The sequence below is a fragment of the Agelaius phoeniceus genome, chromosome 3 (genome assembly GCF_051311805.1).
Source record: "Agelaius phoeniceus isolate bAgePho1 chromosome 3, bAgePho1.hap1, whole genome shotgun sequence".
Lineage (NCBI taxonomy): Eukaryota > Metazoa > Chordata > Aves > Passeriformes > Icteridae > Agelaius > Agelaius phoeniceus.
This window is the reverse complement of record NC_135267.1, coordinates 60761251-60787454: the sequence shown is the minus strand read 5'-3', so window position 1 is coordinate 60787454 and position 26204 is coordinate 60761251. Positions and strand designations below refer to the sequence as shown.

Sequence of the window (26204 nt, the reverse complement as noted above, 5' to 3'; positions counted from 1 at the left end):
CTCCTGAGAGCCAACATATCAGCCTCACCTCTGTGTCTGGGAGCATCATGGAACTCTTAGAAGTTATGTTAAGGTACACAGGGGACAGGGAGGTGATTTGGGACAGCCTGTATGGCGTCAACAAGGGCAAATCCTGCCTGACCAACCTTGTGGCCTTCTACGATGAAGTGACTACATCAGTGTGATTAGAGAAAGGCCTTGGGTGTCATCTATCTGGACATAGGTAAGACTTTTGGCATATCTCCCACAACGTCCCTCTCTCTAAATTGGGCACACATGACTTTGATGGGTGGACTGTTCAATAGATGAGAAACTGCTTGGACAGCCACACCCAAAGAGTAGTGGTCTAAGGCTCAATGTCCACATGGACATTGGTGACAAATGGCCTCCCTCAGGGGTCTGTTTGGGATCAGTGCTATTTAATGTTTTCACCACAAACATGGACAATGGGGTGGAGTGCAAATCCACAGGAAACAGAGACATTTTTATTAAAGGTTTACAATGCAGATACAGAAGTTGTGTAATAATATGCTACTTACTGCAAAGCACTACCAATGAACATTTAAGCCTTATGGAAAAAAAAGACATTTTTCTTACTTTTTGCTAGTGCTCTGCTAATAAAATTTACTTCCTTATATCCTTAAGCCATCAAGGCTACAATATTATTACTGCTAAACATATTTACAGTCAGGTTTCTCAATTTTTGGATTGCAGAAACAGAAAATGTCCTTAAAAATATTTGGCTGTCTGCTGGCAAGTCACAGTATTTTGCCTGTGTGCTTCATGCAAAGTAAAGAAAAAATAATGGCTTCAATTAATTACATAAATTTTGTGAAAGCTGAACTCTTGACTACCCACAAAACTATGATCTGAAGTTGACTTAAACACGTTTTTTGTCTATGAGTTAAGACTTTCTTTCATTCAAATATTCATTCAATATCTTAAAATTTTTTGATTGTCGTATATGAGCATGTCAGACTACTCTGAGTCCATCAGGTAGTAATGATTTCACAGGATGTTACTCCATTTAAATCTAGTTAATTCTAGATTTATAATTAATAATTAACAATAATAATAATGAATAATTTTGTTATTTAAATAATACTGCTGTGTGGTACAAAACAAGGTATCAACTCCTTCCAAGTGCCTATCTTATGTTGTTTAAAAATTAGATGCAAAACCTCTTAGAATGGTGATGACTCTGGTTTAAACTTTAATGATGGCTATGAGGTGATACAGCTAAACTAACACAAAATTAAACATAAATTCATACGACCACACAGTCGAATTTTCAAAAGAAAGAGAAAAAAATTAAGGCACTTCTGTTATATCTAGCTTCATTCTCTGCTGATATATAGGCTACATATTTAGCTGCAACACAGTGATGAAACTCAAATAATCCTTTAATTTACAACTTGCAAGGATTTGGTCTTCAATCTTTATTATGCAGTCTATGGCAGAAACAAACAATTTCACATTATAACCTTATTTTTACACAGACTTTAACAATGAAAATAAGAAATATATCTTGGCTGCAGAACAAAACAAACAAACAAACAAACAAAAAACCCTGTTCCATATAGCTGTATTTCAGAATACACTTAAATTCATCAAAGTACAATTTTCCTCCAGTTAACTACTGATGATTTATTTACAGAGCAAGTAACAAACAATGTCTAGAAAATACCATTGAACCACAAATTATCTACATGGATATTTCTAATCTTCATAATAGAAAACAGCTAAGAAGGCATTTGCTGCAGCACATTGTTTCTTCCTGAAATCTTAATGTGTTTTAGCAGCTAATACAAAATGCAGATGCAGACTGTATCATGTTAATTAGAAAAGCAAACATACTATGGGTTTGGCTAAGAAAAAGTAGATGTCTAGCAAATTGGTTTTTAAAATTTCTTTTTTAAAAAAGGTCTAATGCATTAACTGCTCCAAGTACTTCACGTAAGGGCTGTTGTTTACTTACAAAGTGAAAATGCTGCTGACAGAGCAGCTGAAATTTGAGAAACTACTTGAAAGAGAAGACATCATCAGGCTGTGCAAGCTGTGACAGGCTTATAGCTACATTTTTATTCCCGAAGAAATTTATGTTAATCTATGCTATTTTGGGGATCATTTGACAATCAATAACAATGTAGAATTCTTTCATTTACTCCTATCTTTTAGAAAAAGTGATAGCTCATTGTTTTGATTTTAAAGTGTTTTTTTAATTTATGTGAAATAGAAGGAGAAGATGAAACTTGGAGGCTTTTTTGGTTTTTTTTTTTTTTTGTCTTGTTTTGGTTGTTTTGGTTTGCTTTCTTTGTTTTTTTTTTTTAAGGGATCACTGAAAAAATATTTTCCTTTGAAACTGCAAAACATGCAACCCTTGCAAGAGAAGACCTCTTGAACTAAAAATGTGTTGTTCTACATGACCTCATGAGACTTCAGCACGTAAACAACCTGCACAGAAAACACCTCTATAAATAAATTTTAAGAGTAAATAGAGTGTACCCAACAGTATTACAACTTCATATCCCATTATTTTCCATCCTCAAAAGCTCACCTTATTTTTCAAACTATAGTTGTCTAGCCTTTGAATTTTTGTTTCCAACCTGTTTTAACACCACTGTAACTTACCAAGAGCATGTCAGGTTGCTACAGGCACAGTAGCTTTGTTTTAGACTAATGTATGTGCTCCTGGTAAACAGGAATGCTTTGAACACTGGAGCCTGGAAAGGCCCCTGTATCTTCTGGCTCTGCTCGCTGTTACATTTCATGCTTCTGTTAAGTGCAATGCAGATGTGCTGCAGAAGCAATTTTTGACAGACTGGAAAAGCAGGCACTTTCCTCTGTGGTATTTTGTTTTTGAGGGAAAGCAAATCCTACATGTTCCCACTAGCCCACCGTGGCAGTGGCCACTGCTCTGAGAGCCATGCAGCGGGAGACCCTGTCACGGCAGTGGAGTAGTTTCAGCTTCTTGAAGTTCCAACTGAAAGGAAAGAAATTGCAAATACAATGAACAATTGCTTGATATCTTCCCACCCACAAGTTTGTGTGTGTGTTTTTTTTAGGAGGAATTTATTTCTCATTTGCAGCTACTGTTCTGATGTATAAAGCTGAGCACATAGCCCAGAGTAAGGCCAGGCTATGCTTTTGTCTGAAGCAACAGAGGAAATGATCACAAAGAAACATTAGTAGGTCTGAAATTTGAATTAGAATATACTTCACATCAAGCCAGTTGTTCACTTTCTAGGGTGGAACTCTCTATGAATTTCATGAGCATGGAAAAATTTCACTCCCTCTCTGTATTCTTTCTGTAGCAATTACAGGGGAATTCATGCTTTAGTTGAACACATTCTGTGTTCATATCAGACAAGTGTCTAACTTCTGGATTTTCAGTTATAGTCTAGTTTAAATTCTGTGTTAGGTGGACTCACATCAGCAAACAAACCCAACAATCCCTCAGCCCTGCATGTCCACGGTCTCCAGGCTGAGTCCTACTTGCATGCAGGCAGGGTAGCACTACAGATGTTTTCACCAAGAAAACCTGCTTGCTGCTTGGCACACCCTGAAAGGCTGCAACCCCTTTTTGCTCAGCAAATTTTGTACAACAACCTGCTGAGAGCTGGGTGGGAGACACTGCAATTCAAGGGTTTATGGAATGGCATAGACACAGATGGAGACTGGAGATTCACAAAGAGCCCATGTCAATGCATATCAGCTACAAAAGAAAGCCCAGTTTTAAGGACTTATTACAAATGTTTCATAGATGTCACTATCTTGCCATAAATGGGCTTTTTAAGAAACCAGTACTTTAAAATTATTATTGAAATACAGTATAATTCACTATAGAGAAAGGAGAAATGTTAATTTTCTAAAAACACACAGGAATGCCATTCTCTGTTAATACAGATAGATGTGAATCTGCCAAGAAGCTGCCCAATTTTTTCATGTTTCTGCAACAGCAATCACCAGCAGTCCCCACATTTGTTCACAGTGGGTCATATAGCACAAGGAAAATTAAGAAGTAAAAAACCACTTATTTCATTCGTTTAATCAAAGTGAAACTAGCTTTCAATTTTTCCTTTTTTTAACTTAAAACTTTTTCTTGAATCCAATATCCTTTTTATTTCTACATGTGGCTGCCAATCCAGGCAGTAAAGGCAAAGCTTTCAGGGCTGAGCCTTTTGTTGTTGAACATATCTGAGGCCTCATTTTCAGCATATGGAGAGGATTTACAGTTTCCATTAGGGCATTTAGACATATTTCAGTAGTTGATAAAAAAGCATCAGAAGCTAAAATTGAAAAGAAGAGTTACACACTAAATTGTCCCAAAGATGTGCCTATACATAATTTCCTTAATTGTTTGGATACATTTAGGTGAAGCTGCTATAAAAGCAGCTATAAAAATGGGTCACAAAGAAACTAATCCACTGAAACAAATTAAATTTCTCAGATTTCTATAATTATTAATAATCCAGTTCCCTAATTGTTTAGGATTTTTAGTGATTAACACATAGAGACTAGCAAAAAATCAGTTTTCAGGGAAAAATAACTATCAATATTTTAAATTCAAAAAATTAAACCTTCTTTTAATCTCAGAGATAAAGTGATGCAGAGAGTCTCTGAACATCTGAAGTAAAAGTGATTTCAATATATTTGCCAACATTTTGATATGAGTCAGTTAATGTCAACAACATCAAAAACCCTCAGCCATTTGCAAAAGCTACTATTTGGTCTTTCATTCCCCTCCCCTGCCAATACTTGGTCATAGAGAAAAGTTCAAAGAAAGCAGTTTTGCTTTTCAAGCATTTTTTCCCCCAGGATTCCATCACTCCTTCTCCATGCAAATACACTTATAAGATTGCATAAACCCTCCTGAAAACTATAAGCATTTAATCTAAACCTTTTTGGCAATGCCAGGCAGCCACAGAGTAGGCCCAAGGCCACTAAATTAACTCAGAATAATATGAATATTTATGATGTTTCCTGTTGGTGCTTTTGAACTGGTAGAAGACACTGTTGTTCCTTCCAACAACTTAAATACTTAAGTGTCAATTCTAAATGCTTTTAAATGTTTTAAGAGTGTTAGGCCGTATGTGATTGAGCCTTGCAGCTCTCATTTAGCAGCAGAAAAGAATTCTTACTTGGCAAAAAAGCAACTTGTAGAACATCTGTTTCTTAGAAAATTGTATGAAATGTACCAAGTACTACACAGCCTTGCAATTAGAATTCATACCAAATGCTCTCCGAGGCCTTGTCTATACAAGAAAGAGCTTGTCAGTATACCTCAATCAATAGGTACACAAACTAGACTTTCTTCCACAGAAAGCACTTACCTGTAAAAAGAATACCCTGTCTATAGAATTTACAGAATCTCACTGTCTGAACAAATATTGGTTTGTCTGGGGGTTTATTTTCTTTTTTATTTTCTGAGAGCTAAAGCTTCGTTCATTCTAGGGACTTTTGTGTTTAATAATATAAAAATATCAGGTATTACATTTTTATTTGCTATTCCAGAGAATCTGTTTAGTGTAGATTAGTTCAACAATCTTGTCTCTCATTCTGATAAAAGCAGACATCAAAAATGTCCCTTACAGCAATGTTTGCAGGAGAAAAAAAAAAGATAAATTGACTTTAATATTAAGCTTTGAACATGGCTTGCTCTGAATGTATTCCATAGACATTGTGGAGAGTGAGAAAGATTGTACCAAATAGCTGGTGAGCTGAACTCCAGGGAGAAGGCCCAGGTCAGCATTCAGGGAGCACATCTGGCATCAGCAGCTGCCAAAGCAAGGACTGCAGGGATGATAGGGAGGGAAGGGGAGTTGGCCACTCCGGAGTCTTTCAAATACCTGAACATGCAAAGTCCCATCCACCACCTATGAGTGCCTGAGCTACCAAGTGCTGGCTTCTTCTCCCTGGCTCTGGGGAAAACTAATGGTTAGTTGCTAGGAAGAGCTACCAAAGCAGTCAAAAAATTTCTTCCAGCTCTGCCCACACCTTTTTTGTTCCATGCAGATTGGCTCTTTACTTCAGTTTCCATCCTTAATGCCTCACTTGAACCTCATTCCTTATGTTTCCCTCTCTCCTCAATATTTTTCCTCTCACCTCCCCTTCCCTTCAGCATCCTTCCCCTCCCTGCTCTTTATATATGCTTGATTTCTTCGTAACTAATTTATTTCATCACTATTCCCGGAAGAGAAAAACGAACCCTAACCAGCAAAGAACCCAACTATAGGACTAGCTTCCCCCTTATTGCCCTTCTCAAGATCATTTCACTTGCTTGCTCCATCCCTGCCCCAGCAGGCTGTCTGTCTTGGTGGTGTAGGCTGAAACATCTCTCTGGGAAACATCATCTTCTATTCTGTGCTCAGGCAAACAGATTTTATTTCACTCAGCCTCTAGGCAGTACCTAGTACACATTAATCTTTTCTATGGGTAGAAGTTTAGAAGGCTACAGCTCTCCTAGAAGTAAGATAAAGATATACAACTAAATGTAGAAATTGGATGCATACACACTGCACTCTATAAAGCTGTAGTTGTACTAGACAGAAATACAATCTTGCTGTCAGACACATGCACAAAATTGACTCCACTGAGGATTACAAATGCATTATTAACAGATGAATGTAGTAGTTTGCTACACCTAGTAAATATTACAATACATACATACATACATATATATGTGCACCTATGCCAAGTTTGGCAGTTCTGCCTCACCACCAGACTGAGCAGGTGCTGATTTCACAGGCCACAGTTTGGCATGGATGAGTCAGACACAGGTGAACACCAATTGTTGATGCTTAATAAAGATTCTCGCTTTAGCCCTTCTCCCTTTAGACTTCCCTCCTCTTTTGTGGTGCAATTACTGTTTAGTCTCCTTGGAGATGGGAATTCTCTTATTTGGGCTATCTGGCAGCAGCTGAGCGTCAGGCAGTAGCTGCTTTCACAAGAAGCCCCTGAGTTCTGCACCTGGAGGAGGCAGCCAACTTGTGGCTGAAGTGGCAGCAGTGAGAAACTGTTGCATGAGCAACCTGAGTATATTGCTGAAAGGTGATACAGCAAGGAATGAACCAGGCTTATGCCTTTCATTCTTATTTTTAAAGAATTACAGAGACAACTCAGACTTTTAGTGCTTGCAATGTGCTTGAGCTACTTTCATGAATGTTAAGATTTTCTTTCCTGTTTTGCTGAGAGATGAAGCTTGGAAAACCTCAAGACGAAGTACAGGACCATAGATACTGAACATGTACAAAACAGCTTCTTTGCAAAAACGATGCAAAAATAGGCTGAATAAAAAAACCACAAACAACTCTTGTTATCTGATGTGCCATAAAATCCCTACTTCCTAAAGGCTTTTTCTACATGGAAAAGGTATTTTCTTGGTATACCTGAAATGGCAAGATGGCACATTAGTATTTAACATGTGTGTATATATTTTCATATCTATATATACATATATATACATATCTAACCCCACCTTATTCACCACATAATTATCTGACACAAGAACTGCATGAGACAAGCCTTGGTCTATCTCTTGCATGACTTTCTGGACAAGCAAGGCCAGGTAAGCCTTCTTTGTACATCAGGAAAAGTGAACAAGCACAGTTTTTTATCTTTTTATTCACTGTTGCAATGGGAGAAGATGAGAGACCTGTATTCTGTCCCACTCCTGTCTCTGTCAGCAGATAAGGAGTATGAACAGAGAAATATGTGATTAATTTTCAACCTGTTGCAAACAGCCTACAAGTGAAACACTGTTTTTTTATAATGTGCTTTGTACATGCATGCACACTGGACCCAGTCACTCAAGGTACCCTTTAGAACCCTTGGCTTCTGAGCATCAAGCAAGGCAGAGAACAACTTAGCACCATGCAGGACTGGGGTCTCTGTGTATGCATACACCAGTTTCAAACATAACCTTGAAAGTGTTCAGACCTTCCAAAAGCTACAAATCAGTGTAAGTGGTAATTTCAGAACACATGTCATCTCCAAGCGGGTGGCCTGGATCCAGAGATGACATCTCCACTGCTAGTCATACCTGGTGGTTAGTCCTATCCACAGTGTTGGCAGTGGAAGCATGGTCACGAGTGTTTTGTCGGACTCGGGTGGAGTTTTGCTGCTCAATGGTTGAGGAAGTGGGGATGCAGAACTCTCTGAAACACCTTTTGAAATTCTCATCTAGAAATGCATAAAGGACCGGATTAAGGCAGCTATTTGTATACCCTAGAGCAATACAGAAGTGCCAGGAGACAGTCTGGAAAGTAGTTTCTGGGATGTTGACCAGGGCTTTAATGATAACATAAATGTGGATGGGAGTCCAGCAGACAATGAACACTGCCACCACCACAAGAACCATCCTGGTGATTCTCCTCAGGTTCCTGTCCTTCTCTTTGGAGCCGGATAACATGCGGACGCTCTTCAGGCGTAAAATCATCAGCCCGTAACACACCGTAATGATCAGCACCGGCATGATGAAGGCAAAGATGAACACACAGATTTTCAGGAGGTTCTCCCAGTACCAAGCAGGGTGGGAGAATGTAAGGGTGCAGTCAATTGAGCCTGAGGAAAAGGAAAACAGCAGAGAAGGGCATGCAGGTTAGCTTTTCATTTGCTTTTCTTTAATCCTTTCTTTAATTAAATATCATAGGCAAATATATGAAGACTTTACACCTAAGTAAACGTGTAAAATGAAACAATCTGTGACCTGTCATTTCCACAAACATTGGTAGGATAGAGTGCATGAAGCATGAGTTAGAAAAACAAAACTAAATTAACATGTTCTCTTTTGCATATTATGGCTTGGAATTTAATGGATACTAAACAAGGAAAAGAGTTGAATTGTCATATTGCTTAAACTTTGACTGATTTTCACTTTCAGTATAAAACAAGGTGAAAAGAAAGTTTGTTAAGCCACCACATATGTTGAGAGTTTGGGCATTTCAGGGCAAAAGGGAAGAGAATGCCACGACACTTGGTAACTATGTGCTGTGGATGGATTTATGCTGACATGCTGTCACTGCCCCTTTATGGAAGGTCTTGGAGCACCAGTGGTCCAGAACGTGCTCTCTGCTCTGTATCATGTCCTGCCAGACAGAGTGTAACATATCTATGACTGCCAGCTTTCCAGTGAGAGTAAATCCTGGGTAAAGCACAGGCTCCTGTGCTGAGGGGCAGTGCAGAACTGCCCCACTGCAGAAGGCAGGCAGGCAGATGCTTTTCCAAGCACTACAGTAACTGAGTGGGACAGCAAGACTTGCATGGACCCCCTGAAGGAGCTGGAGCTGCTTGTTGTAAAACACGGATCACATGCACTGCTTGTGCAATCAACTGTAGCCAGATGCAAAATTGTTGAAGGGGCTCATTTGCACTGATACTTGCTTTACACAGGTTAGAGGTCAGAAGTTAATTCAACGCCTCTACACTACAGTGAAACAATGCAGAAAGGAGTTTAAATGTAGAGTACTCAATTTAGGAATGACAGCCAGACTTACCATGCCTGTATTTAGTAGTTGCCATGAACATAACTGGCAGGCCAATGGCAGAGGAAAGAATCCAGTTGCAGACATTGACAATTTTGGCATTTCGGGGGGTGCGGAAATCAAGGGCCTTAACTGGGTGGCAAACAGCCACGTAGCGATCCACACTCATGGTGCAGAGAGTGAAGATACTGGTGAACATATTGTAGTAGTCTATGGATATAACAATCTTACAGAGGATGGTACCAAATGGCCAGGTTCCCATCAAGTAATTCACGCTCTGGAATGGCAGAGTACTTGTTGCTAGGGCATCTGCCAATGCAAGATTGAAAATATAGATGTTGGTGGCAGTCTTCATTTTCGTGTACCTAGGGAAAAAAAAATTGGCAGAGCATGTGAATGACTACCACTGACATTGTTAAATAAAATTGAATTCAGTGCATCATCTATAAAAAGCTTCTGTAAAATAATGTGCTAGATACTGTCAAAGATCACATTTCCTGCTTTTAAAGAAATGACCACACTATGATTCACCTCCATGTTGGCGGTTCAGTGAGACATCAGCTAAAGGGTATAAGGAAGAAAAGATTAATTTAACTTGTGCAGAAGAAAAAGATACACATAGAAGAAACAATATTATAGATGCTAACGAATTGAGAAGATGAAAAAATTGTATGTTTACAGATTAGATACTGTACTACATGGATAGATTTTCTGTACCTGCTGATGTCATGCCAAATATCATAACTATGTTCTGTACAAATAAAAATTCATTTCTAGGTTGTGAAGTAGTAATGATGTCATTCCAAAAGAGCAGCACTTGAGACCCATTTTTTATGTAGAGGCTGTACTTTTGCAGTGGTACAAAAACAGTTTCAATTTAAGTAATGTTCCTGGTCATGCTGCCCTGATCGCTGCTGAGGTTGCTGAGCCCTGTGGCTGCTTGGCTTTTGGGGGTCAGATGGCTTGTTCTTTTGATGAAACTTCCTTCCATTTCTGCAAAACTAATAAGAAGAGTGTTTGATCAAATATTTTACAATTTATAGAGTGCTTTTCAAGAGGAATAGCTAATTTCAAAAGACCTGTTAGGGAACCTGCTAGGGTAAACAAAAGGTAAAATACATAATTTTGTGGGTTTTATCTCTCTGAGTTAGATTTCTTCAGAACATGAGTCAGTTGCCTAAAAATCCAATGAAAGAATTGTGTAGGGAATGCAACTTTTCTTTGGTAGGCTGTGCAGAAATGCAGACTTCATGTTGAATGGACCTAGAAAAATTTTATGATGAACATCTGAAGTCATTGGTACTGGATCTGTTCTCTCATTTTTAGCACTTTTCATGAGAAGATACTAACAATCCTAATTTCAATTTAACGTGGCTTTTAAAAACAGATTTCTAAGTAGATCCAAGCGCTATCTTGATTGATACCTTGAGAAAGTATGATCTGAATATGATACTTTCAAGTTGTAAATAAACTCCATATTCTGAAAGTCCTGTAAAAACTTTCCTTACTCCATTTATATAACAAGTTTGTAACTAACACAGGAGGAGGTAGATGCTGCAAGCATCTACAACTCTCTTCTGGAAATTTGGAAAATGTACAGGATTGCAGTGTGGGACAGGTACACAATAAAAGCTATAGCTCTAAAAGCTGTTTGGAAGGAGAAGAAAATATTTCTCAGGCAACTTGCTGGAGAATCTTCCAGATGAGAATAAAAGCAGCAACATTTATATTCTGCTTTTAATATTATCCAGTACTAAGCCCTGTGGTTTATCAAAATGAATATCTCTCCAAAGGTCTGAGACATCCAGGAGTATCTGCAGGTTTGTCCAGAGCTGACCTGAAGGTTTGATTGTGTTGTGAGCAGACATATCCAGCTTGCTCCCACCTGATCTGCTCAGGCCGGGACAGCGACAGAGGGGCAGTGGCTCTCAAAGGTGATGAGGGCTCTGTGCCCTCACTTGGGCTGCTGATCCCTGCTCAGACCTTAGATGATTGCCTGCCTTCTTCACAGCTGGACAAGAAAGCACACTTGGGAATGCTGCTCAGTGCTGCTGCCATCACACGGGATTTGGGACAGGTCTGTCTGGAGAGCGCATGGTCAGGTAATAATGACAATGCTTTGTCAGCAGCAATTAAAGCCATTATGATTTAAAAGAAATGCTTGATACAGCAAAAAAGTCCAAACCATCAACCAACAAGTAAATGACTTTCAGGTTAGCATGACAGAGGATAGACAGAAAAACACTCTGAATAAATAGAATAAAGTTTCTTCACTGGGCATGGGCCTTATCCCCCTTAAATGCTACATATTTTTCAGTTTTGCATTCTAATTTTCAATGCCAGTTTAAGTTTAAAAGTTCTTGGACTTGCTTTGTTTAATGGCCTCTGTAGACCATTACTGAAGTGTTTTGCTTGATGTACTCTGTAATCTTTGTACTTCTAATCATGCTGTTCTTAAAATGAATAGAAGCAGAGCTCTTACGGTGACAGAAAGTATTTCCCTCCACCTGCTGCCTAATCAACAAAAGCCTATTGAAATTTACAATATTCTTTTCAGTGAATTCTATGGGCATTTCTCTGTACAAAATATTTAAAGATTTTATAAGGGGCTTATTTCTGCAAAGTACATTTTGCAAAACATGTATTTTTCTAAATTAGTAGATTATCAGTGTTCCCAGGATTATTTTTTGGCATGAACAAATAAATACCAAAGCACTTGATTAAACATAATTTTAACAGCATGAAAAGCAACAGTCAGTCAAAATGAAGCTTTTCAAAGTCTTGAACTTAGCTGCTATTATACTTTTTGCTAAGGTATCAGTCTACCTATTTGAACAAGCAGAACAAACATTTCCATTATCCAGACACAGATGTTTATGTGATTCTATTTCTACAGTTGAGATGGACTTAGTAATACCAAAATTTATAATGCAATACCAAAATTTATAAATGCAGTCTTTTAAGATACTGTTTTCACACTTTCATTCAAACTTACTAGAGAATCTAAAACTTAACAGAAACGTAGATAAAAAATCTTAATTGCAAACTCATAAAAATCTGAATGCTGGTATTTAGATTACATTAAAATTTCAGCGTCTAAAACATCAAGTGTATTAAATTCTGCATAACAAAGCAAGGTTGCAAGTGAAGACAGAAGTTAGCTTTGGGTGGCCTTACTTTTATTTTACAGCTCTGCAAGGAAAAAACTAATAGAATGTGATGAACTGGGGGCTTTTTGTGAATATTCAGCGCAATACTGCTCTTGGTATATATCCAAATTAATTATGCTCATTATAATACTGGCACCTACTAGTACACCCCTTCTAATTCTTCAGTGCAGGTTTTGTATCATAAAATATCTGTTCATGGAACTGTTGTTTTGCTGCTAATAGTAGATGATAAATCAGGTTTACAACAGTAAGAATACACTTTATGTCTGTCTAATTTTTAGGGAAAGCTCAGCCTTGTCTTTATCTTCAATCCTACAAAGCTTTAACGTAGACTTCAAGTTTGAAGACTTGAGCTGTACAGGTCCACTCACTGAGATTTGCTTGGAATAAGAAAAAGCAATGGAGAAAAGAGTGAGAATTCAGCTCAGATAGCCACCATGTTCCTGGCATTCAAGGATTAATAGAAAGCCCTGAAATGGACCCCTCAACTGTTGCCCACAGGCCACTTGTAGTTTTTTAAACTAAATAAAAATTTCACCAGGTTAATCTTTCACCAGATTAACCTCAGAGAGACTCCGGCTCCCGAGGGTAACCGCACCTTTCCTTCCGCGTCTCGTGCAACAGGAGAGATGTGAGCATGTTTGTGACTCTTATTTAAGCCTCACAGAGTTTTTATAGTGCTATTGTGGTCCATACAACTGATGTAGTCATGTCCCTACTGCTCCCTAGTCAAGTGGTTTACATCCATGTGGATTGTTGAGACATCCTCCCCTCTGCCCTTCTGGATCAGATCAGCTTTACAGCATCCTTGGACCACTGGGCTGGTGCAAAGAGGCTAGAGAGGTCCACACTTAGCTCAGTGTAATACAGATTATTATTATTATTATTATTATTATTATTGATAACAAGACCACCACCACCACCAAAAAATAATGATAAATTAGTATTATATTGTTATAATAATTATTATTAATGATAATGATGCAGCTCAGAATAATACATAACATTACAAATTAATTTGAAGAATTTCCTCTCTGAAAAACATCAATGAGGAGGAAAGCAGAAAGTCTTTTTCTCTTATGAAATGGAATGGGCTGGTCGATGACAGACTGGTAATAATTACTTTCAGCAACACAAAGGCATGCAAGGTTTTGCCTACGGAATGCTAATTTGGAGACAAAGACTACTTCAAGATCTGTGTCGAAGTTCAGCACAAAATACATGAAAAACTGGACAAAATCACTGGAGATTCACTGCAGAAAGCAGTCACTCTCAAAAATGGTTTGGCTGCTGAAAGAAACAACAGCCAACTGTTAGGTCTTGCATACAGACAACCTGACATAACTCTTCTTGATGCTGGAGATTAGGTTAGCATTTCAAATTCATGTTCTTCTTGCATAAATGACTTGTTAAACAAATGAAGAATCATTATGTGCATACATTAGATTAGCTGAGGTTGCCTTGGGTGGCAAGATTAAAAACACGTGAAGTATGGCTAGTTGAATCAATTTAATTTTTTTTTCCCCCATGACTGTTCTGGTGCACCTTGTATAATGCAACTCAAAAACAGTAGGAAAAAGGGATTTTTTGGCATGTTTTCTTGAGATATCAGGTGCTTTCAATTTTTCTTGAGTCCCTAAAGCTTTGAACAAAGTCATGACCTACTCAAGGTGGTCTGTAAAAACCTGAAAAATTTTTCTGTCTGCCAATCCAGTTTTAATATTTAACACTGAAATGAAGTCTCTCAAGCCCCATTCTGGAAAGTACCTTTGAGCTAAAGGGTCTCAAAAGGGACTTTACTGATGTCCATCTATTTTATTATCCTTTTCTTCCCACAGTAATGGGTCTCCATAGAGTGAAAGACCCATACTATATCTCAGCCACAGCTAAGATGTGTGCTGTGGCAGGCTGTAACCTATTAAAACTTTTGAAGTCATATATATTCTGGAAAGGTCTAACCTTCATGTCCGTGAGCACATGATTTAATTACCTTGAAAACTTAAGTCTTTGATTTTTCTATTAATGGGTACTTCTGAATGCTTTTTCCTTAAGCCATTTAATTTCATCTCTGGCTACAAGCACCATAAATTTGTGGACAACCCTGATAGGTTATTAGGCAGTAAGGCCACCCAGATTGGAAGTGCCATCTTGTGGTTAACAAACTCTGCATCCTTTTGATGAATATTCTACTAAAGAGATCTTATACAAGGCTGTAATTTAAACACAGTAAGCCCTGAGTGAACCAAACCAAGAACAAATTGAAAAACTAAACAAAACTTTAAGCAGGTATAATAGAGCTGAAGGCGTTCACACTTTGTTGCAATGAAATTGAGCAATTTGCATCACATTCACTTACTTCCTGCACCCATCCTGAGTTTGGGGGTAAAAACTGAAATGGGGGAGTGAGGAAGCTTTTGCTGCCTTTAAGAAAGACAGAAGCAGTCGCTGTTCCCTCCTGCTGAAGTCTTGCATCCTGACTCCCAGCACAGTGCTACCCATTCAGTGCTGTGACCTGTCATGGTGGTTTAATTAGAGATGAAAAATACCAGGCATCACTAAGGTGTCAAAGCATGACATCCTGAGGGAGTGCAGTAGATCTAAGGTCAGAGTTTAGTTATTTGACATACTCGGTCATACTTCACATACATTGTTCTAGAGCAGCTTTTGCTCCTTCCTTCACTCACTGGCAAGGGGCTGTCCATTTTCTGAAGGAGTCTGAGCATGTATGGGGCCAGTGTGGGCCTGAGCACAGGACAGGGAACTGCTGCACTGTAGCTGCTTCAGTTGTTACCTCTTTTCTCCCTAACAGTTTGTTTTCCCACTTCTTTGTCACTTTATTCTAATCCATGGTACAAACGAGACTTGGCCAGAATGTAACCAAAGTTTACTTCCCTCGGGTTACCTTGTTAGCATCTTTGACTTCCCAGCTTATCCCTTCCCCTCATCAGGACAGTGCCAAGGCATGTGCAGATCCAGCAGTATTTGCTTACAGGATGCAGGAGAAGCAAGCAGAGCACATCCCCTCTGAGGAAGTAGCACCAGCTCAGGGCCATTTTTCTTGTACTCAGAACCCATCAGGAATTTATCTCATACCTCAGCTTTGGGAGAGGGTGAGCTAAACAAGAGCCTTTTAGGCAGAGTCACCTTTAGTCTTCAGTGCTAGTCTTTTGGGAAATTATGTGGAGTTGTGAGGGTATCTGACTCATCCTGTTTTCCTGTGATGGACTTTGGACTAAAAATGACTTGCTGCTGTCTTTGTGGCTCTTCCCAATTTTATTTTTTTGGCTACTGAGAGGCATAACTTAGAAGTTTTCTTTCTGCTATTTAGTTTAAGCCAGTGAGTTTAGCCCCTACACGGAGAATATAAAACAAGCTTTCTCCAGACATCATAAAAAGCTACTTAATGATAAAAAACAAATGACAGTAATAAGTATGCTTCAGTGCCCAAACAGTCATCTGCTGGTACACTTCCCTCCCTTCCAGCCTAGCTGAACAGAGGGAAAATTACCTGCCAATTATTTCAGAACTTAATCTGGCCTGTTTGTTAAACCACTTTTATTTGAGTCTCTGTTTGCCTGGGGCTGAGGCATATATGGGTCTCCAATAAAGGTCATTGCTTTCATGGTTATTGTGTAACATATCTCTCTGAAATAAATCAATGGTGCTAAAAAGGCTAACTTCAATATATTGCCGTTATCCAGCAGCAGGTGCTTATTGTTGAAGCTTTTGCTTTGCTAGGAAGATATATAAAGGAAAACTGTCAGTATATTCAATTTGACTTGTTCCCCTCTGCCTTCAGGGAAGTGTGACTGAGAGTAAAACTGCTGACTACACCTCTGATAACAGATAATGTGGTGACATTTTCCTAGAGGGGACAAGTTATCAGCTACTTTGTCTGGTTTCCAGGTGCTGGTACCTTACTCCTGATCTGTAGATTGATCACCTGAGATAAGGACTGTACATGAAATATCCCTGGTCAGCAGGGAAGCTGGCAGGGAAGCCTTTGAAGACAGTTTTAATGCTAGTAGATGTGAGATCCCTAAAGGTGTGGTAGGGAACAGCAGGTAATCAATCCCCCTGGTCAGAGGGTAGCAGGGAGGTGGCATGGGGCTGGAGGCCAGGCCATACACACACTGTGCAGACCAAAGTAACACCAGGTATACAAGGTATGGCCTCTTGCATGCAGGAGATTGGGATCTTCTGGTGAAGCTGCTGAGTGTGATCTGGAAAGGAGCAAAAGAAGTGAAACAATGGAATTAGAGAGAATAAACGCGGAGGAAGGCTTGCCTTTGATGTGGGGAGAAGGGGAAAGCAGGCAATGGTGGAAGCTGGCATGAGAGGAAGGAGCACAGCTATGTGTTATGAGAGAAGACCTGAAATCATGTATATAAGTACAAATCATCATACAAGTATAAATCATCATATAAGTACTGAAATGATGGACTCAGTCTCCACATGACAAGGATGAGATCGTGTCTGCAACTGTGGCTCTGAGGGAGTTCCTAAGACCACAATCTTATGAGATTGATTTGGGTAATTGGCTCCTTAGCAGTACATCCCAGGGCTGAAGATTAGCACTGTGACAACTGCTGCTCCCTGCCCCCCGTTAAAAAAGAGACTTCACTCAGTTGGAACTGCTCCACACAACACAACAAGGAGGAGATGTTCCATTTTACACAAACATTTTTGTTCTGAAGTTTTATTCTTGATCTGAGATACCAGATCTTATAGCTGATAATTGAACACTTCTCAGTAAGAAGGTGGAAAAAATCTATTTCATGTCCTTCACAGTTATTTGATTAGCTATGGTGCATCGTCATCCCTACCTTTTTTCATCATGAAAATTCAAAGGAAAATATAAATAAAATTTAGAAGTGTTTAACATTAAATGAATGAATGAGAATGCTTATCACAGCTTGCCTAAGCTGTGGAACTCCTTGATAGTGAATATCATTAAAAGCCCACTTCCAAAAAGGACTAGAGGTCTTTGAAAGATAATTATAATATTCCCACTTTCAACACCATAAACCTAAACTGCATGATATAAACCAAAGAAGACACAGATGGTTATAAAAAGAGCTTTCTTTGAGATTATCCTAAGCATAACAATTCAGAAAATAGTTGCTTTTGGATTTTTAAAAAATATAGTTACAGGAGTGGAATTGTATTTTGAAGAGATTTATCAAGCATTGATAACTTGTTTTCACTTAGAATTATAATGAAAAGAAATAATTTTTTGAAAATGTCTGTTAATGAAGATCTCTACAACAACAATCTTATAACACCTCTCTACAACAACAATCTTATAACACCTAAGCTTAAAAATAACCAAATTGGAATCTGTAAAAATGCTTCACATGTTTGTTTTGAAGCAACTTTGGAAGAAGGTCACAAAGACTGCCACTACTAAACAATCTTATTTTTGATCCTCATTTTTTTGAGGAGTGCTGAATGTTAGAAATGTCCACAAAAAGCCACTGAATAAATGCTAAGGCAAACTGCATCTCAGAAAATCTCTGCAGTCTAAAAGTCTATTAGAAGGATACTCACACAGTTTTGCCCCTATTTTTTTCCACTCTGTGACTAAACACCAGCTGCTGGCTATGGCTAGAAAAGAGGCTAGTGAGCTAAATTATGATTCTGTGACATTCAGACTTGCACCATGTTATGTTTGAGATTTTTGTAAATATGTCACCTTTTGATCTAGAAAAGTTATAAAAGCTTATCCACAGTGTTCAGCAAAAGTTGTGCTCAATGGTTTGGGAAAACACTGTAAATTGAAATGAAATAAAGCAGTACTTCGGGATTATGTTAGCTAAATGGCTCATTAGTCATTAGCTTGCTAGTAATTATGTAATGTAAGCAATATGTGCATACAGTATTTTCTACCCTTACTGAAGCCTTGAAAAGTTGGTAACTTTTGATTATTTTTATAAAGAAATTAAAAAAAAATGAGGAAGTGTTTAACACTATTTTTTCATGGGAGCCATTACCATAATGTCACTCCAGGAAAAGTACAGTGGGATCAAAGAGCTTTTAACAGGCAAGTAGAGTGAGAAGGGTTGTTTCCTGCCCAGAACTGCCTGGTGGCAGGCACTAGCAGAGCCAGAGGGTCTGTGCACCTGGGCCTGGCACGCTGTGCTGTGTGCAGGAGTTCACTGGGACTGGGGCCAGGCACAGGCTCTGGAGATGAGTCTGGGGCTGCAGAGCTCTCACTCATCCCTCAGGTGTCTCTGCTTCCTCAGTGAGGTGGGTCTTACCGCCAGGCTGCAGCCTCATGTATTTTTGGTCAAATTTTCATCATGTCTGTAAAAACATAATTAAAAAAAAAGAATATAAAGGTATACATTCCATTTTATCTGTCTGCTTTCCTTCATCTTGGGGGAGGGAGGAGAGCTGCTTGCTAGTTAAACATTAACCCACTAGCAAAGGTTGGTAAACTCTGTCACAAACAGTATGCAAACAGGGACACCTGCCTTTCTGTAAGGCAGGATGCTGAGGGTCACCCCCTTGCTATGCTGCTGATTTAATTCAGCTCCTCTGCTGCTCCAAGAGTGCTCCCTCAGTTCTGTCCCCAGGTCTCCTCTGGCTGGTGCTGTGAGCTGTATTAATTCATAATTGACATGACTGGATAAGGCTGCTGAGGCTTTCAGCTCTTAGCACGGGGGCAGAATCTTTGCAGTCAGTGGAAGAGGCAGGACACCCACACAAGCAATGCTGTGCAAATGAAGAGAGGTTCTTGAAGCTGTGGACAGGAAAGAAAAGCAGGAATTTTATGCACTTCTCGGTTTCTAAGCTCCCTGATCTGTGCTGTTACAAAAGATGCTGAAGGTTACCTTACATACAGCATCCATAACACCATGTCACCTTGCAAAGAACCTATTTTTTAGAAATACTTGTTTTGCTTCACCCACTTTCAGGCTTGAGATAATTTCCAGAATTTTTTTCTCTAAAAAGACTCCACACTTCTGTGCACAGGTGTGAGAATATTTATTTCTCTGGTGATATCAATTATTTCTACAACTGAAACTTCAACTCTAAGTCTGTTTTACGTAATAAAACAGTTTTTCTGAATTGTGAGTGAACTCAACTGAACCAGAGTTTCAGTGCTGCACAGTCTTTCCAGATTAGATTCAGCCACAGGTCTTTTTCTTCAAAACACTATTAAGAGGCTGTTTTGAGACACACAGAAAGATTTCTCTTAATTTCAGAGAGAGGATTTCTTCGACTTTTTTCCCCATTTGCCTTTTTTTTTTCTTTAAAGCAGTGTAATAATTTACTCAATGAAACAAGACATTTCCTTCCTCTACAAAGGATTGCAGAGAACCTGAGACCCCTTTGTTTATGGTATGTGAAAAATTTATAGCAAAACAAATGAGGAATCACTCTGAACTTGAGTGACTTCAGTGGCTGTTGGTGGAATTACATCTCTCCCAGAGCATTTGGATTGTGGAGGACTGGGGCCTCTGTGAGCTATTCCTCTCTTCCAGACCTGTGATGCTTAAGATTTTCATCTAGGCTCTATTGCAGCTTTCCTGCTTTAATCACAAAGCATATTGTTATTTCCACTCTAATTGTGAGACTAATATCCCACCGACTCGGTGAGAAAGCTGGAAAAGCCTTTAGATTACTGTGTAAATTAATTCAATGCCACATGGTACTAATTGCACACTGTCTTCTTGTACTCCACAGCAGGTAGAAGTAGCATTTGCTGTCGATATAGCCATAATGACATTGTATTATTCATATTAGTAATTTACACTTACACAAAGCACATGAGGAAAACAGATAATAAAAATTATCTATAGATTTTTTTCAGATTACAGGAAATTCATGGCTAGCTGTAAAACCTATTAAACTACTACTGCTGTCACTTGAAGGCATTTTTTGGTACTTGAGGAAGGGAACACTTCAGTGTTAGTAACAGGAGGTTAATCCTCACATACTACATATAAAACATCTAAATATTAATTCAAGGATGAAAGCATTCAGCTGAATAGGAACCATCTGGAAGGATGAGGAGAGTGGATGAGAATACATTAATTATTATGTAATGTGTATAAATTGGAAATCTTGGAATGCATTTGTCCAGTCTGCTTTGCAGGAAGAGCCTTCTTTTCACATTGATAATCACAATACATTTCTAACTTGTCCTTGGACATATCTGATTTCTGACCTCTGTCTGTCCCAGCAGAGATAGCAGGGTGGCATTGTCTATGATGATGATAGTTCCCTGCAAGGCCAGCACTTGCACTGTTCTGGCTCCAAACCCCTGGATTTGCCTCATGTGGAAAAATTTTAAGAGTAATAATGTTTATAAGAATGATATAATTATTTTAAAACTATTTCCAAAGAAACCAGGCATGAGATGTCATCATGCAGTACACTCGATCTGAAGTCACTGTTGCTTTCACTGGGGCTGGACTCTGCAAGGTGAGTAGGACAGTTTCAAACATCTAAGCACCTACCTCCCAACTCCTAGTATTTTCAAGACAAACTAGGTACCAATATTACTCAAAAGTCTTAATTTTTAGTAGCCTCAATTCCTCTCACAATTAATTTGAAGTTCAATGTTTTGTTCTTCCTGAGCAGGCATGATGGGAAAGGGAAATAAAGAAGGGGAGTTTTATATGATGATGAATTCAATCCAGTGAAACTTTTGCCTCTTACACAAAAGGAGGCATGAATGTGAGCACATTTCATCATATTCTATGATTTGAAACACTTTCAGGCTAGTATAGCTTGCAGCAGGAACTAAATCACTAAGTTCCCTCTTGCTGACCAGATACACTACACGTGCAGAGAAGCACAGAAAGGGAATGTATTTTCATGCTGCTTAAGTCACAGATGCTATTCAGCCATTAGCATGTAAAGTCCTTGTCATCCCAATTGCTTAACAGCTGTGGTGCTAACTGGGAAGGAATTCTGTCATACCAAAAGCTGGTCTTGCACAGGAGATGTGGGGTTTGCCCTAAAATTCCTGATGGTTTTGGACAAGTCACTTAATTTGCGTTTTCTTCTGTAAAATGAAAATATATTTTTGCTTTCTCCAATTGCTTCTGGCTTTTGTTTGTAAGCTGTCATCTCAGGGAAAGATGCTTTCATTAGATAGGAATCTAAATACAAGTGCCTCATTAGATTTGGCTTTGTGGTGCAAGTGTAATTCAATTAATTACTGTAAGAAATATGAACCTAGTAAGGGTTATGCCCAGGATAATAAATACATAATTTCAGGGACAAGCTGCGGCATATTTCTCTGCTGACAGCTATCCTGTCTCTGTTACACTGTGCATCTGCTTTTCCTCCCAGAGGAATGCATTCAACACTGCTATGGTGATTGCAGTCATGCCCCCACTCAGAAGCCTTTCTGCAGATGTATCCTCACACAGACAGCTTGAGTTTCAGACTGACCAAAACCACAGGACAGAAGACAATCTCCCCAGCTCTGTGCATACAGCCTCTAAAGCACAGTTAAACCCGCAAGGCTTCTGAACTGCTCTAGTCTGAACCACTGATGGGCATCACTTGTGTTCCCACTAGGTCTACCCGATGCACAGGCTTTGCAGTGACATCCCTAACACGTGCCGCATCCTCCATCCTGCTGCAACACCCCACGGTGACCGCGACCCTCACCCCCGCCTTTCCACAGCTGGCGCTGCCCCCACGCACCACAAAGCCGCCCGCGGCCGCTGGTTTGCCAGGGATGCCAAGAGACAGCCCCGGCTCCTGCGGCCCCGACTCCTCGGGAGCGCGGAGCTCAAAGGGAGAACGGACGCTCCAGACGGGGGGGGAAATGGTACTGCTGGGGCTGCCTCGATAGGAACGGAGCGCGCCCCGGGACCACCCCTATCTCCCCCCTTAAAAGCGCCCGCTGGGCTCTCCAGGGCTCAATGGATGCTTGGTTTGGGAACGACGAGCAGCCACGAAGGGAGATGGGCTCGGTCGGCCCCGTCCTGTCGCGCCCCGCCGTCCCTCTCCCGGCCCGTGGCTCCCGGGAGGTGGCAGTGTTCCCCCACGGAAGCCACCTGCCCAGCTCCAGGCCGGCAAGGGAGCCTCCTCCATCTATCTCCCTCTCACTCATTTTCCGCTCATTTACGGGCAATGGATTTACCGCGCGTGATCTGATCTGTAACAGCCCCACTGGGGGCTTTTTCTCTTGCGGGCGAGAAAGTTGCGAAGTGCCGCAGCACAGCCGGAACGCCGGGACTACAGAAAGCGGTGGCGATCACAGCATACGTATTTATACACGTGTATACGCATGTATGTCTATACACATATATAAATGTATTTCAATATACACATATAGATCTAGACATGAGGCAGAGGATCTCCAAACACAGCTACAGAGAAGCAGTGCCATTTACATTTTGTTCGTGCATTTCGGAGAGCTGGGTGGACAGACAGGTGGATGCGTACCGGCTATCCGTGTACCACCCCCTATCTGTGCACCAGCCCGTGCCCATACACGCTCACAGGCAGTGGCTACAGTCCCTTTAAATCCTCGCTCCTTAGGGGACAAGTCCGGGATTCAGGCCGCGTTTGCCAGAGCCGCTCGCAGAGGTGAGCAGCTCGGAGGGTCCTTAGAACATCTTCGGACGCGCAGCGGTTTCTGACGGACCGGCCGCCTCTCACTGCTCCACCGCAAGTTTCTCTTCCACCGTCACCCGCTCCGGCTCTTTATCAAAAGCCTCCTTCCCTTTCCCTTTCTTGCGCCCGCCCGCAACCCCAGTGCACCCCTCAGCGCGCTGCCCGGCGGAGGGGGGCCGCAGCATCCCCGGCGGGACACCGTCCCGCATCCCGGCTCCGGGCGGCGGGGTTCCGCCCCGACGGCAGCGGCCGTGGGCTGCGGGGCGGGGCAGGGCGGCACTCACCTGACGATGACATACATGACCAAGAAGTTGCCGAAGAGCCCCACGACACAGACCACGGAGTAGAGGGCCATGATGGCGATGGCGGTGACCACGGAGGGGCCGCCGCCCGCGGGCGCGCAGGGCCCGCCGCCGCCCGCGCTGCCATTGCCGCCGCCGCAGGGCTCGGAGCGGTTCCAGCCCAGCGCCGCCGAGGCGTTGCCCCAGGCCGGGCAGGGCGGGCGGCAGGCGGAGGCATTGGCGGCGAACGGGACCTCCAGGGCGCCGGCAAGGAGCGGCGCGGACCCGTTTCCCAGCAGGTAGGCGACAGCCATGGCCGTCTGACAGCCACGGCCTCAGCGCGGCCCCCCGCTCCCCGCGCCCCAGGGACGCCCGGCGCGCCGCGCTGCTGCCGCCGCGGTGTCGGCCAGCCGACGGCACCCGCCCGCCCCGACGGCGCGCCCCGCCGCTGGCTGCGGGCACATGTGTGCGGCGGGCGGGGCGGGCCGGGAGGAGGGGCCGTGTCCGCAGGAGCGGCGGGAGCCGCCTCCCCGCGCCCTCCGCCCGCTGCTGCTCCTCCCCGGCCGGCGGGACGCGGTGGCGGCCGCCCCCAGCGGCCAGCGGGGCGCACCTGCGGGGGGCAGCGGGCGGCGCGCCGGAGGTGTTCGCCTTCCCTGCGGGTGGCACTTGAAGGCAAAGCGCTTAAAATGTTCCTTTGCCCAGCGCCACAGGCATCGGTGGCAAACACCGGAAAGAGAGAACCGAGGGAAACTGACTTGGCGAGATAAAGGCCGGTGCAGAGATTGGAGATCAATGCGCGACTGATTATCGTAGTGAGACAGGGGTCTTGGCAAAACGATGTCCTCAGTGATTATAGAGATAACAGAACCTTGTTAAAAGGTGACGAACTTTACGGCAACACTTCGGAAGGGGTGGTTGTGAACAGAATTATCCTTTAGAAATTACTTGAATCTCAAGGATCCTTAGGATTTTCAGAGAACCTTCTGTTTAGAGCTCCAAGAATGTTCTCCCCTAGTGTTGGTGTGATTGTTATCAGATGTGATAACACAGATAAGAACGACATCAAAACCGTTCTCGAACCATACACTCATTGTTACTGGGGGCTTAATTTGCACACCGTTTGTTTTCACCGGCACCTTTCCCTGATCACTTGTTCCAAATGAGTACAGAGGTGCAGGACTGCCTGATGGCTGATTATTAGGACTTAGCTCATTTACTGTCTCACTAATGAAATCAGAAGAGATCCCTGGTAAGGCAGAAAAAAATATCTCCTGGTGAACAGGAAGGTGACAGAGCAGCAGTGATTGCTCCCGCTGCCTCATCATGGATGCGCACTTATTCTGCTCACCCTGTGCAGAGCACCTCCCGCTATTTCAAGAGTGGTAATGACAAAAGTGGAGAAGAGGCAAGTAGCAACCATAAAGAAAGATGCAGAATCCCTGGCATTTCCGTATAAGGGTTACCCATGTGCTTGTGCCACAAGCAGTGGGAGCCAGTGCTGCTCAGGGCAGGTAACAGTGGCGGAATTGACCACGCACTCTTTCAACGTATATCTGATAATTTGTGGGGAGGAAGAAGAGGCAGTGGGAAAGGGGTGTTACTGGACTTTGAGAGGGATACAGATATGGAGAATTTGTATTCCTTTTTTCATTCTAAAGGGAAATGGAAGGAGAAGAAAAAGTAAGCTATTAATGGGCACTTTCAGTAGATAGCATGTATTGCTTCATGGCCAGAGAGAGTATTTTCAGCATTGTTCATTGGGTAGGAGAGAGCCCATTTAGCCTTGCGTGTAGGATGAGTTTTAGAATAGGAGTTATTTTTGTCTCTGGAAAAAGCTGTGGACAAGTGGAAATGAAAGCAAGAACTCAGATTTTATGTGGTCAAAGACACTGCCTCTTTATCCCCTGTTGAAGTATAGCATGTACACAGAGCAGGAGGAACAAGGCTTTAAAACTGGGCTTTTCTCAGAGGCTTTCATCTCTGTGTATGTGCACAGAGTGTGGGAGCCTCTCTCTGTGCTTGCCCTTTGTTACACCAAAGCCATCAGAAGAGTTTAAGGTAAGCCACAAGTACAAAATTACTATTTAGCCCTTTGAACACAACTGTGCCTGGCTGTGGAAGGGATGGGGAAGATGGGGAGCAAAAATCAAGGCTGCCAGGAGATCCACTCCATATCTTGTGTCATAGCCAGATTTGTATCATCCTCACTATCAGAAGGCTATGCATTAAAAATGACATAAAAACGTCTTTTAAAAAAACCCTTAAAAACAGATGCCCAGGTAAATTGAGTGCTATATACAAGTCTTTATGACTGCTCACAGAAAAGTGATTACACACAAAAAAAAAATATGATGCCCAAATAAATCAACCTTTTGGCTGGTGCAGATGAAATCGTAGGATGCAGAGAGGGCTGGCAAAAAGCCCTGGGAGTTGAGCCTGTTTAAGACAGGCCTCATTAAGCAAAATTTCAAGGTAGGGGAGTGATAGTTAAATGCGCCTCTTTGCAAAGTTATTACGAGTGTTATTTCCCAAGGACATAGGCAATGTGAAATAAATGTTTAGAATAATGCTTTCAGATGGTAAAGATCATTTTGCATGTAATAATGTGTGAGACCCTTTCTTCAAATAATTTCAGATAATATAGGACTATGTAGCCAAGATTCTGGTGAAAGGGTGTTTGTGAA

The 26204-nt window shown here is 41.4% G+C and overlaps 1 protein-coding gene across 3 annotated transcripts; it reads right to left on the bottom strand.

Annotated features, from left to right (window-relative positions):
- Window positions 1–452: 452 nt before the first annotated feature.
- Window positions 453–23971, bottom strand: OPRM1 (opioid receptor mu 1). 3 transcript variants are annotated; one of them, XM_077175401.1, is made up of 5 exons: window positions 23524–23597; window positions 18913–18958; window positions 9495–9847; window positions 8042–8562; window positions 453–2983 (listed from the first exon to the last, which is right to left on the bottom strand). In XM_077175401.1, exons 3-5 carry the CDS (start codon window positions 9835–9837, stop codon window positions 2945–2947), a joined length of 903 nt encoding a protein of 300 aa, XP_077031516.1. In that variant the 5' UTR covers window positions 9838–9847; window positions 18913–18958; window positions 23524–23597; the 3' UTR covers window positions 453–2944. The 3 variants fall into 3 exon arrangements, with proteins under 3 accessions (XP_077031516.1, XP_054485813.2, XP_054485814.2); XM_054629838.2 differs by lacking the exon at window positions 18913–18958 and having other exon boundaries at window positions 23524–23971; XM_054629839.2 differs by lacking the exons at window positions 18913–18958; window positions 23524–23597 and adding an exon at window positions 18646–18785.
- Window positions 23972–26204: the final 2233 nt, after the last annotated feature.

What these genes read in the sequence shown, in the direction of transcription:
- OPRM1 (XM_054629838.2), bottom strand. Translation starts at nt 23,834, where the DNA reads ATGGCTGTCGCCTACCTGCTGGGAAACGGGTCCGCGCCGCTCCTTGCC. An exon ending in AACTACTAAATACAGGCATG is followed by an intron (nt 8,563 to 9,494) that starts GTAAGTCTGGCT and finishes CCTTTTCCTCAG; the next exon opens with GCTCAATTGACTGCACCCTT. An exon ending in TGGATAGGACTAACCACCAG is followed by an intron (nt 2,984 to 8,041) that starts GTATGACTAGCA and finishes CTTTCCTTTCAG; the next exon opens with TTGGAACTTCAAGAAGCTGA.